Here is a 14046-nt window from a genome sequence, read left to right on the forward strand (position 1 = left end):
CATGCAGATACCAAGCAACAACGAAACGCAGCAACGCAGCCACGGAGTGCAATGACGCAGCCACTCAACGACTCAGCCATGCTACGCAACGCCGGAATGGAACGGAGCGCAGCAACGCCGGAACGGAGTGCAGCAACGGCAGAAAGCAGCAGCCACGCATCGCAGCCACTGACCGCAGCCACGCAACAATGCAGCAACCGAACGCAGCAGGCAACGGGACGCAGCAACAGGAACAGAACGCAGCAACGAATCGCAGCAACGCAACAACGCAACAACGCAGCAACGGACCGCAGCAACGCAGCCACGGAGTGCAATGACGCAGCCACGGAACGACTCAGCCATGCCACGTAACGCAGCAACACCGGAATGGAACGGAACGCAGCAACGCCGGAACAGAATGCAGCAACGGCAGAACGCAGCAGCCACGCATTGCAACGACGGAACACAGCAACTCCCCCCAGCAACGTAACGCAGCAACGTAACGCAGCAACGTAACGCAGCAACGCAACGACGCAGCAAGCAACAACGGGATGCAGCAACACAGTGCAACGGACCGCAGCAACGTAACAACGCAGCAAGTAACGACTCAGCAATGCAGCAAGCAACAACGGATCACATCAAGCAACAACGGAACGACGCATGACGCAGCCACGCAACGCAGCAGGCAACGAGACGCAGCAAGCACGGAACGCAAAGCAACAACGGAACGCAGGACGCCAGTGCCCCCGCCGCCTACTTCAGAAAACACAGCAAGTGACCATAACCGGGACATCTGGCACCGGGATGCCAGTGCCCCCACCCCGCCCACTTCCAGCGACAAACTCACACAATTGGCCAACAACGATGCCGCTCCCTCTGCCGTCTTTTGGGGGGTTTTCACGACGGACGACATTGCCGGAGACCAGCCTCGAAGAAAGAGAAGAGAAGATTTCAAATTCAACTCACACCTGAGCCCCTACGAACCCCTCATGCGCTAACTACAAACCAGGAAAACACAGCAAACCGCCCCCCACGAACCACTGTTCACCACAGAGACTGGCCGCATCGCCAACCGATCCTGGTTCCTCTGGCACTTCAGGGGAATCCTAACCATCTCCGGGATCAATCCCGGCTCCTTCCCTGGCCACTCCTCCCGCGTAGGAGCCGCCACCACCGCAGCGAGCAGAGGAGTCCCAGACCACCATCAAAGCCTGGGCCGCTGGCCCTCCCACTCCTACCAACTCTACACCCACCACAGCGGCACCGACATGCGCAACGGGCAGGCGGCACTGCTCCCGTAGGCAGGCTTTTGGGGGTCTGCAAGGCCCGGGAGCCGCAGTGGACCCTCAAACTAGCCTTTCCCCAAACCGCTTCACTCAGGCTACCCTCCACCAACCATCCCTAAAACTCTCCAGCCGGCCAAATCGCCGAGGTGGGGCCCTAAGCTAGTGAATTGGAGATAAACCTTAGCTGAATTTCAGGAGCAGGGCCACACCTCCACGGGGCCACTTCCGGCCACACCCTACAAATACCCACGGCCACCATAGCTCAGCCTGCTACGCCTTTCGCACCCCACCCTCCCGCCCCTCTTTAAAACTACTCCCGGAAGGCCACCTGCCTCCACAGCCACTACTGTCCCACATGGACCGGGGGGGGTCTGCAAGGCCCGGCAGCCGCAGTGGACCCTCAAACTAGCCTTTCCCCAAACCGCTTCGCTCAGGCTACCCTCCACCAACCATCCCTAAAACTTTCCAGCCGGCCAAATCGCCGAGGTGGGGCCCTAAGCTAGTGAAATGAACAACATTTAGATGTGGCGAGTGATGGCTATTAAAGGGACATAGCTATTTTAACAAGATGTCAAGTTATTTTCACACTCTCTCACACACACACACAGGCACCCAAAGTTACATGTTAACACGCACAAACACTATGGATACAACATGTACAAATACATCCCCAACAGCAAAGATATAATTCTGTCAGTTCATACCAGATATTTTAGAGTTTCTAAAATTGTTATCAGGAAATAATAGTGAGCTGGAAAGAATCAAAGAGGTTGGCTGCTCTTTTAAACATAAAACACCATCCTGCAGCTAGACGAACAGTAAAGTGTTATGACTGTGTTATAACTTTTTCATCTTCTTGTTCATTATCAACTTTTAAGTCATCAAAAACCACATAATTTCCATGGCACAGGAAATGTTGTGGCTTTTGTTTATAATGAACAAAGATGGTAAAAAACGATGTAAGATTCTGTATGTGTTTCCCAGTCGGGAATTTGCAAGCAACAGGGAGTAATGTCATCAAAAGCACAACAGGATGCCACTAATGTGCCATGTTATTGCATAGAACTGAAATACTGATTGACTGTAATTATGATCAAGGATTTGGCAATTAAGAACTTTTTAATACCACAGTCTTATGGTTTTGCATATGTGTTTGAAGGAAATTCTTGAAGAAGTGAAAAAGGAACTTCAAAAAGTGAAGGAGGAGATTATCACAGGTGAGCTCTACCTTGTATGGTGTCCATTGACATGAAGTTTATTTATGAAGCTTATATAAACTATTAATATTAAAAGAATGATTTTGTGTTATACCCTTAGCAATATTCATATTTTTCTCTTCCAGCACTGATTCAGGAGCTGCACAGTGCACTGCCAAAAGGTGAAGACTAAAAGACGGAAGAATGGATCAAGAAAATAATTCATAGATGTGAATGTGTTGTCATACAATGCCTGGACAATTTCTTTTACCTGATAGAAATTAGGCTATTTTTACAAATCCCGACCAATATTGGATTTTTTAACCTAATTTTGATATTTAAGAGTAACACAAAACTGAAAAGATACTGGTCAATATAAAAAAAATTTAGATGAGCATGTAACATTCCCAAACTTTTTTTTTTATAGGAATGCCTCTTGTGTTTTAAACAATTGTGGTTTCAAGATGTACTAACAAGGACATATTACATCTGAAAAATAAACTGTGATGGAGACACCGTTTCTAAATGACCTCAAACACATCTCTGACAATTCAGTACTACCATTTCTTACTGCAGCTTCCACCCTGTAGGATTATTGTGCTTTGTAAAAGTACTCAATTACAAGTAAAAGTCTTGCAAAATAATGCAACTCAGTTGTCAATTGTTGCCCCGGTAAATATTCACATAACCTGCCGCCTGGAGAGCAGTCAGACTCCAGTGTTCGTGAGGCCAGACAGAGGCAGCCTCCTTTTGTCACTGAGCACTTGATTTGTACTGTAGTGAAGCTGGGAGCTTACTGTCAAACTCAGCCATTTATCCCTTTTATCCATCCTAACCGGCTACTAAGACTCTTGATCGCCGACGACACAGACACAACACGTGATACCGCCTTGTTAGAAGCGTCAACCAAGCGTCAGATATCTTACAAAGAGATAATGGACATTATGGACAGTCAAAAACATTTTCAAATGATTCATTTACAATCATAACTTCTAAAACCTCTAAAGAAGTATTGTTGTTGTTTTATTATACATTTATCGACATAAAAATGTTATCAATAAGATGTATTTTTGGCAAAAAAGCAATACAACCCTTTCAGAAAGCTATATTATTGGTCATGATTATGGATGCTGCTGTAATTCTATTAATGTGAGGCTTGGCCAAGCTGGAAAAAAACAAGGACTAATATATGTCAATCAAGATTTCAACCAAAAGTCTCTTTTTAATTTTGAAAAGTAGGGGAAAGGGAAATGGAGAAGAAAAAAACAGAAATCCTTCACGGGCCGGTCTAGTTCAGTCTCTGTGACCTGAGCTTCTTTGTCTTCTGAGGAGTGACACACGGTGAGTGACAGCCAACAGGGAATATCAGCTCCAGCTGGTATGGCCCCCAGGATCGTTTGGCATAGTCCATGATGAATCGGTGTGCGGCGCGCAACTGGTTCTTGGTAGAGGCAAAACTATATCTATGGTGAGTCGTTGGAAGGGAGTTTCAATAATGGGCAGCGGGATGAGTCTGGTACCCTGGCTTGGGGGCACATGCGACAATACTCCTGGACAGCTCTCAGAGGTGGGCCCCGAGCAGGTGGCCCACCTCTTCCGACCAGGAACACCTATTCCTGGTCGACATACTGCACAGCCAGTATGTCTCCAAGTACCTACTTCGAGACATACTAGCTGTGCACAAGCAATTGGTATACCCTCTCATCTTTAATACTCTGCATATCAAGCTATTTTTTGACAGCAAAGTAAGGGTTAGTTGGTAGACCTAGAACACTCTGGAGAGATTACAAATCTCGTCTGGCCTGGGAACAATATGGATCAACAAAATAGGCATTCATGTATATGTTTTTCCAATTTTCTATTCCAACTACAATATGATTGAATGTGGCTATTTATTTGTTGCATTGTGGAAGCCTATTGTCTATTATACGGGTTGGGGTAGCCTAAACGCTGTTGTTCTGATCATGTTTCCCTGAGATTGCTGCTGCTGCACAGCTACCACACGAACTAGAGATTCATTTGCGCCGTCTTGTCTGCAGATGGCGGTATGTGTCCAAAGATCAGCCACCATCTATCTGCTACCAAGAAGAAGAAAGTCCACGGTGTTTTTCTGGGTGGACGGCCTGCTCTGGATCGAGCCTAGCAGAACGGCATTGAAACGAGAGGAACGTGGGATAAAGTCAGTGAAATATGCGTTAAATCCTGCTGTGATATCATTAAATGTAAAATATATCAGATTTCGTGATAAATGATGGAACCTGTAACTCATAACTAATAAGAATAATGATTTGACTAACGTTAACGTACTTCGCTATAGTATTAGCAAGGCTACATCAGTAACCTACAAGAAGGCATATGATCGCAAATGTCAGACATGTTTACTAATAATAAACAAACATTTCCAATTTATGATAGATATATAATTTGCTAGTAACACCACGGTAACGTTAACTACAAGTATAGTCACCGTATGGAAGCACAAGTCTGTCTTTTTCACTGTAAAACACTAACGTTAGCTAAATGTGTGATACTAGCTAACTAAGCTTTAACGTGAATTAGCAAAGTGACTTATAACTTTGATGACATTTAACGTAAAATTACTTAAAATTTGGGATATTTGTTCGGTGTTTCGATGTTTCAGGTGCACAACTAATATACCGTTAGATTAATTGTCAGATATTTGTTTGGTTATTAGTTAGATTTACATTTCTCCAACTTAATTTATCACTGTTAGCATTGAGCTAACAGCCGTCAGCTAAAGTGCTAACAGCTCGTTAGCTAGCTAGCTAACTAATGTTTACGTTAACTGCCAGCCTTCTATGTAATAACGTTAGCTAAACACTGTGATTTGGTTGGTGAAATCAAACATTGAACCAGATTTGCTAGCGCTATAACGTAAAAGTCTCTAACTTACTTGTGCCATAAGGTTAACGTTATATTGTCCTGTAAGGTTGGCGTTATTAAGACACTGGACATTAACGTCAGTGTTAAGTTACATGTCCCACCGGTAAGTCTGCCTTCTCTGTTCGATGGCCAGATCACACACGAAACTAAGGCTTTACGTTTCGTTACATGTTACACGCTTCTCCAAAATAATATTAAAATGTGGTAACAACAAGGTTTTTGCAGAGGTGCGTTTACGTTGCGTTTCCTACTCAATTCTCCCTACAAATGATGTTGAAATCTAGTGCATTATAATGAGTCAGTTATGATAGCCGTCACTAGATGTATATTCTGAAACGAAATGTGATCCATAGCTTTTCACATGTGTCGCTAAGCTATGCAGATACGCGACCAGCATTACCATTTTATGGAGCATTATGTCAACTCAATTTTAGACTTTTGTAACACTAGTTGTCACCAGTAGCTAACATTCACCAGAACTAACTAAATATTAAGATATTTGAATAGTTAATATGCAGTATTTCATTTGTCAAAAGTTATTCCTGTTTAGGATGAGGTGACTGAATTGAAGTCTTGTTAAGACAGGGCTGATCTATGATCAAAGGTTAGCAGCTTGTCGTCTACAGATGTCACACTAATGGTAACATTCAGAATGACACAACTGATCCATTTCAGAACAATATAATAAGTAGAACTAGACTATTAGTTGGTGGTATTTACAGCCATGCTGCTACTGTCCTACTGTTTTAACATCATTATATGGTATAGCTTTCCATCCAAAAGGGGGCTGTGTGCAGTTATGAAAGTCTTCAAAAGTACTTCATTACATAAAGTTAAACTCAGTTGAGCATGTGTTTTGGGTTCTGAGCGCTTTTACAGATTTCATGCTTCTTTGCGGGCCACTTGTTATAATCAGACCAGCCATTACAGTATCCTGATGTTGTCTTTGTACATCGGTTCTTCATTTGGTTTTGTGTTTTATTTCTAAAGGTTTTTAACTTTGACGTTTAACTTTATAAAACAAAGGTCTGGAAATAAAGTGAATTTAGTTGACCTCTTTGCTTGTTTCATTCAGCAGTTGCTGTTCAGATTTGATAACTGAGACTTGAACGGGCCAGAGAGAAATCCACTGTTCCCCACCCCGACCTCCTGTTACTTACCCTCTCTCACATCTCCCACCATGAATGAAGTTAATATAGTCAGAGAGGGCTGGCTTCACAAACGAGGTAAGGAGCATAAGGATGAGTAAGGTCTTGTCATGCTGATAATTTCGAGTGAAATACACTACAAGTGTTCTAAATGAGAACCCTTTGGTTCAATCAGATGGAGCTAAAGGGTTCATCCAAAAAGGCCACTGATGTGCCTATTGATTGGATTTACTTTATTCAGGTGAATATATCAAAACGTGGAGGCCCAGGTATTTCATCTTGAAGAGTGATGGTTCTTTCATCGGCTACAAGGAGAAGCCTGATCTAAGCGACCAGACCTCACCACCACTCAACAACTTCTCAGTAGCAGGTCAGTCCCCCACACGAAAATATCATTATTTTCTTCACAACCACTGCTTTCTACTTCTCAAAGCTAGATGGCTATTTTGACTTCCATACACTTCATGGTTTAACATCCTAAGTAGCTTCCTGTAAACATCCGTCTTTGTTTTAGTTTTTTATTGGCATCGACACATATTGACAATTATTCAACATTACAAAACAAAATTACCTTTAGATTGAGCTTCACTTGACATACATGCACATACATATAAAAACACACACACCTATCTATCGATGCATATACCTACAAACGATAGAAACAATCGTTGTTCTTTGTGTTCTTTACAGAGTGCCAGTTAATGAAGACTGAAAGACCCCGGCCCAACACATTTGTCATTCGTTGCCTACAATGGACCACTGTTATTGAACGCACCTTTCACGTAGACAGCAATGAGGAGAGGTAAGAACAGGGTAAAATGGTATACCAATAACAATGTTTTTCCTAGCCTTGTGTCAAACTATGGTAGCCCCTTTCACACAGCCTGTTCAAGGTGGGACTGTTCTGCCTCGCTGTTCTGTATGAAAGGTACGGAGGCTCCATCACTGAGCCAGCTGAGGTGGTCACAGAGCCGAGCCCATGTCTGTGTGAAAAGGGTCAGCCGGCATAGAGAAACAGCTGTGATGTTTTGGTGACGTGTTATTTTTGAGCCCCAACCACAGATTTAAAAACAACACACTAGCAGCTATAGCAACTGAGAATGGAAGCAAATTGGGGAGACAACCAGGTCTGGGAGCTCCTTACCCTCCAAGTAGAGGACCGGCATATAACAAGGACGGAAAAGTGGCTTTTTTTGCCCGTTGTTAGCTAGATGTCGCCACTGTTGTATTAAACGTCATGCCTCTTTTGCTCCTGTGATACTGGCGTGATATATGTCACACACTGGGCCGCGGTTGTTTGGTTCAGTGTGTTTAAAAGACTCCAAAACGTATTAACAATTCAAGATATTTGGGGTTTTTACCTTTCAGAGAGGAGTGGATGCGGGCAATCCAGTCGGTGGCAAATGGTCTGAAGATGAGGGAACAGGAGGAGGAGGAACCAATGGATATGTTTGGCTCACCCAGCGAAAGCAGCCTGGAGGAGATGGAGGTGTCCATGTCCAAGAATCGCTCCAAAGTGGTGAGACAATCAGTTGTTGAGGACATAGAAGCTTAAGTTTGATCGAATCCAGAAGACTATGAATACAATAACACTATGGCAATGTTTAATATTTTCCTTGCAAGGACATTTGGAAATGCAAACAATCATTTGTATTTTATTTTTTAGGGGCGCTGTATTATATTGACATTGTTTTGTATGTATGATTTCTTCAGAATAGTTTATGAGCAGTCTACCTCCAGACCCAGAGTCATTTTTATCTTGCACACAGTTTTACACTGATAATAAAAATGTACGGACTGGAACTTCTTAGTTTTAAACAATGTGCAAGTTTATTGCACGGATAATGAGCTGAGGGGAGCTGCAGATTAAGCTGATAATCACTACCACAGACACCTGCACATTGTCACATTAGTGTTGTCAATGTATTTTTCCATAAATGGCATTAGTCTTTCTAAAAGTCTGACATTAAACACTGGGGGTTTATTTTTGAAGGTAAGTTGACATTTACTGCTGTATTGGACAATGACATTGAAATGCCTTGTGTATTAACCAAGATCAGAGGATTTCTTTTACATTAGCTTCAGCAACAACAACTAGGATGAACAGCATCCTCTGACCACTGAGTCCACTGATCCCCAGTGGACTCTTCATTTGGTTAGTTTCTGATATTTACTATTTAAAGACCAAAGCAGTTTATATTACATAAGGAGAATTAATTATACAGTAAAACATCATTACAGTACATATGGACAACACCTTGACGTAACCTTACCAAACAATGTGCAGACAACTTATTTTTGCACATTTCAATTTCATGCAAGCTTTTCTGAAAAGATTGGACAATTATGTGTACTAACACGGCTGTGACTATAGAAGAAACATGTGAGTTGAATGAAATGCTCATCTCTGTGTAAAGAGTTCTTACGATCCCTCATGAATTCTCACACCGTGACCTTCTACACATTACAGACAATGAGTGACTTTGAGTACCTGAAGCTTCTTGGGAAGGGGACATTTGGGAAGGTGATTCTGGTCAAAGAGAGGTCCACCGGAGTTCATTATGCCATGAAAATACTGCGCAAAGAGGTCATCATAGCAAAGGTAACTAAGAGGTGCCCTGTGTGTGCAGACACACATGGTTTGAACTGTAGTAGTCACTCTTCTCATTCTCCATACCTTCATCTAACGAGCAAAATAAATATCATAATAATAAATATATATATATATATATATATATAATAGAAATGTGGGGGTTATGCATTGGAATACATATTCGGTCAGCCTTACGAGGAATTGTTGGTATTGCCAGAGGTAGAAGAAGGTTAAAAATGTTAACTTCCAGTGCAGAGTGAAAGAGGAATGATCAGCACAATGTACTCACATTTGCACAACTGTTCAAGTGGAGCTTAACATTTAATCTGATGCTGGATTATTATTTATCAAACTGATGAATAATAATGCATCATATTAATGTTGAGACTTAGTTTTAAGACACAACAGAACTCCTGAGAGAGAGGCTGTGAATGCAATGATCTGATACGAGGTGGGACCTCAAACCCAATCCACACACAATGATTCCCCAGAGGAATGGTGTTTTTGTGATGAACATGAAAACCCGTTCAACGGTCCACATCAATTATCTCTCACAGGAGATAAAGGGAGTTATCTCACACACATGTATTCGATTTGATGTACTGTATAATTCATTGCCGCATTAGAAAAGGTTTATTTCATAATTGTATTTCATTTTATTTTTTGTAAAAAATATGTTTTTTAGAACCCTTCCAACTCCAAAATGTTGTTGCTTGCAGGGAGTTCTGGTCTCTTTTAGGGAAGTGTGTTTTCAGTGTTACTCATCTTATTCTTACTCCAACCTGAAGAAGGTGAATCCCTCCTCCCCCGCATATCACACCATAAGGAAATAAATAAATGATTCAAGAACACACATGAATAAAATACATGATGCCTGAAACACCTTTTCAATGGATTATGCTCACTTGTGTTTCATCCTACTTAGAGGAATGATTTGGAAACCTTTATTGATTGTTTCACTCATCAGACACTGCACTGAACTGACACTAAGCAGAACATCTCTTCAACTTATTTTGCATATGTACGTTTAAATATATGCAAACACATTAAGAGCCATTTTGTAGCATTTAGACAAAAAAAAACATATATTGTGTAATTGGCTGTATTTCCTTTCAAAATAAGGAAGCAGAGACACCGTAAGCCGAAGATAATTAATTAAGAACACTGTTTTATTTAATATTAACATGTACACTATCAAAGAAGAAAACATTCTCAAACTGTTATTGATGGTAAACGTATCAAATTTTGAAATACAGTAAACAGTAACTACAGCATACTCTTCAGAAGTGTGAAAATCCCCCCCAGAAAAATAGTTGAGTTTGGGGAAACTGTTGTCTAAAACACCTTCCTAATTATTGGTACCTTTAATGAATTCAGCATTAGAAGTAATGCATTTATTTATTTATTCAAAACATGGACATTATCTGACAATAATATGTTTGTTGGCAGGATGAGGTGGCCCATACAGTTACAGAGAGCAGAGTGTTACAACACACACGACACCCCTTCCTCACGGTAAGAACACTTGAAGGAGCTCTGCTGTTGAATGCAGCGCTGCCTCAGATAGAGCAGCCAGCAGCTTGTCTTTTTCATGAGCCACGTGGTCCTCAAGGGAATTTATATAATATAAATACATATTTAACCAGATGAAAAGGATAAAAAAACCAAATTGAGATGAAATCTCTTTTGCAATGGTGAAGGCAGCAAAGGTACACAATAAGTACACGTCTTTCATACATACGTCTTCTGACATTTCATAGATCGCCATCATCAGCTCAAAATCTTAGTTTGTCCAAATACTACAGTGATCGAATACCTGCAAAACCCATCGTGGGTTACGTATTTAGTGGTAATTAGTAAATATTAGCATGCTAACATGTGAAACTGAAATGGTGGGGAGATTTTCCTTTTCAGATGTGGGGGTCCTGAGACATCCTGTCATATGTTGTACAGATTGTAAAGTCCTCTGAGGCAAATTTGTGATTGGTGATTTTGGGCGCTACAAATCGATTGAATGGAGTTTAGGGTCAATTTAAATGCTCATTATACCTGCTAAACAAGAGTGTTATCATTGTCATTGTTAGCCTTAGGTGAAAGCAGTGTAAGTGGAGCCTCACACCAGACCCACTGTTGGACGTGTTGTTTTTGCTTTTTGAGACAATATTGGGTTCGGTGAACTTTGTTTTCCTGTGTTGCTGTGTAACATTGATGAAAACAGACATAATGTCAGTAGCCTTTGACTGATGACATGCATCATCAATATTTAGGGGAGGCCCTCTCATTTTCTTTAATATTCTTGAATGTAAGTGTTGATGTAGAATGTCCCAACATTTTTAATTTTCAAACCTCCAGTCACAAAACCAGAGTTCACTCATCAGTTAGGAGTGCTGTTAGGAGGTACTCAGGTCCTATAATCATCATGATCATTTCCTTCCTGCAGACACTGAAGTATGCTTTCCAAACCCATGATCGGCTCTGTTTTGTAATGGAATACGCTAATGGAGGCGAGGTGAGACGTCACAGTCGCATGGAGATGCACTAAATGTCACTCGATGTCAACAGCTTGCCGTGCACATTCAAACACTGCCCTTCCTCTTTCAGCTGTTCTTCCACCTGTCACGGGAGCGAGTGTTCACAGAGGACCGGGCACGCTTCTACGGGGCTGAGATTGTGTCAGCGCTCGAGTACCTCCATTCACGTGATGTTGTTTACCGGGATCTGAAGGTGAATATACAATATTCATAGCATGATTTCAGAGAAGATGCTGTGATTGATTCTGGTTTTAGATTTGACTTTTTAATCCATTCAATAAAGATGATGTCTCTAGTTGGAATAGAATTTAAGCATTTAACAGCATGTGATAGCAGTTTCAGTATTTTTATTGATACTTCAGTCAAAGTAACATTTCCAGTAGAAATGATCTGGAAATGTTATTCTTTCACTGTTAAATTCCAATGTCGTTAAGAAATGACTTGTGACTTCTACTGGAATCAGCGTGTGCTGCTGAAATAAAGTCTGAGTGTTGCACATCGTATGGCCACATTTAGTCATTTCCCTTGTACAACAAGGCAGAATGCTCCTTGTTCCATCGGATGTAGTTGAACAATAACTCTCGACAGGTAAGCCAAAATAACTGTTGAAAGTACAGTTTAAAGTTCTTTCCATTCACATGGACTTTTGTAAGGGGGGGAATTAATCAGTGACTCATATGTGAGCAGTGGTGCACAGAGTTTGTAATTTGTGGGGTCCGTATGTTGACACATAATGGAGAGAATGTAGGGTTAGCCATCGTTTTGTTTTTTGGGAAACAACAGTCTTTTAAGATTTTTGACTTGGTCCAAAAGTAGAAACTATTTAGACTGCAGCACAACTAAATCCCCTTTAAATGTTCCAGTAGACAGTCAGAGACTATAAATGTAAATCTGGTCAGTATTTTCCAAATGGGAAGAACCACTAGATGAAGACGGATGAATTTCTTGACAAATATTATTCCTAAGATTAGTTTCTATCCGGCCATCCCTTCAGAACTTCTACAACATCAGTGTAATCCTGTTGTGCACTATTGCAATAATCTTCATATCATTATTGTTTTTTCATTATAGGATTTTATCAGCCAGCACTAAGAATACAGATCACAGTCCACTTTCACAGATAGACTTAGTCTATGGCTCAGATCTTAAATCACACTAAGTTACCATGTATTTTGGGGAAATTAAGACTCTTTGTCAAACTAAAAAACATGGCTCATTGAGAGCCTGTGTTTCTCTGCTTCTCTCCAGCAGAAAATGTTTGCTGATTGGAAGGATTTTTCAGTTACAACATTTTATTGGAAAAGATGCTGAGCTGCTTATTGAAGTGGCAGGGCTCAGTACTTCTGCTAACCAGTCAACGACCAAGGATGTGCTCACTGCTGTATATTTCCAAATGGTTGTTGCTCGCTCATTTGGTGCCATAGACCAGCAGGTGTCACTGATTGCTGCATGGAAACATGGCTATTAGTGTGGAGGAAGCCCTGAACAGGGTGGCTTATAAATCACTCTTTAAGTCTACTTTAACCAAGCAGCAAACCCCAGCACAGTGTCAATTAATTCTTGACTGTTCAGTGACCCAATCACAGTTTGATTAAAAAAACGAATTCATTCTAAGTTCAGAAGCTGTCATCATATCCATGAAATGATCATAAGAGTCCCATCTGATGTGTTTGTCATCTCAGCTGGAGAATCTGATGCTGGATAAAGACGGCCACATCAAAATCACAGATTTTGGCCTTTGTAAGGAGGGCATTACCCCTGACGCTACCATGAAAACCTTCTGTGGTACTCCTGAATATCTGGCACCTGAGGTAAGGTACATGTTAAACACAGTTTTGACTTCTACACAAGCGCTCATTTTCACACATACTGTATATATACATACACGTATGTGTAATATGTATATATATATATGTGTATGTATATATATGTATGTGTATATATACATACACGTATGTGTAATATGTATATATATATATGTGTATGTATATATATATGTATGTGTATATATATGTATATATGTATATTAGTGGTGTCACGGATCGATCCGTGATCCGTTCGGATCAGCCCTCACGGTTCGGATCACTCGTGAACCGCGGATCAAGAGTATTTTTTTTAATTTTATTTTTACAGTGTAATCATCATAGTGTGTAAAGTTCTACTGCTGCTGTTCCTTTTCAAGTAACAAGTCCGTGAATATCAATGCAGAGTGTCAGTGAACAGATATAAAGCAGTAGTGTGTTCACGTGAACGGAGCAGCTTAATCATTTAACGGCGACGTCATGGTGAGCGGAGGAACGTCAGAAGCCGCGGCGTCATTTAAGTCGCAAGTTTGGGAACATTTTGTCTTCCCTGTAATGTATAATGACGGATGAGGGTGGTGGACAAAGCGTTACGGTATGTAGGCGT

At 41.3% G+C, this 14046-nt stretch overlaps 1 protein-coding gene and 1 long non-coding RNA gene across 4 annotated transcripts in view; both read left to right on the forward strand.

Annotated features, from left to right (window-relative positions):
* Positions 1-1999: 1999 nt before the first annotated feature.
* On the forward strand, positions 2000-2935 carry LOC306788067. The gene is made up of 3 exons (XR_013772573.1): positions 2000-2034; positions 2425-2482; positions 2608-2935. It is a non-coding gene; the product is annotated as an uncharacterized lncRNA (long non-coding RNA).
* Positions 2936-4581: 1646 nt separating this feature from the next.
* Positions 4582-14046, forward strand: part of LOC306788248 (RAC-beta serine/threonine-protein kinase-like) — a 15448-nt gene continuing 5983 nt past the window's right edge. The window contains exons 1-10 of one of the 3 annotated variants that reach the window (XM_079283685.1): positions 4582-4640; positions 6441-6591; positions 6755-6883; positions 7204-7315; positions 7882-8032; positions 8984-9115; positions 10556-10621; positions 11547-11615; positions 11708-11830; positions 13320-13448. In XM_079283685.1, coding sequence (XP_079139811.1) covers positions 6546-6591; positions 6755-6883; positions 7204-7315; positions 7882-8032; positions 8984-9115; positions 10556-10621; positions 11547-11615; positions 11708-11830; positions 13320-13448 — 957 coding nt within the window. In that variant the 5' untranslated portion in view covers positions 4582-4640; positions 6441-6545. The remainder of the gene's footprint in view (positions 4641-6440; positions 6592-6754; positions 6884-7203; positions 7316-7881; positions 8033-8983; positions 9116-10555; positions 10622-11546; positions 11616-11707; positions 11831-13319; positions 13449-14046) is intronic. The other 2 variants (XM_079283686.1, XM_079283687.1) reach the window with 2 other exon arrangements.

The sequence above is a fragment of the Melanostigma gelatinosum genome, assembly GCF_949748355.1.
Source record: "Melanostigma gelatinosum genome assembly, chromosome: 14".
NCBI classification, from domain to species: Eukaryota; Metazoa; Chordata; class Actinopteri; order Perciformes; family Zoarcidae; genus Melanostigma; species Melanostigma gelatinosum.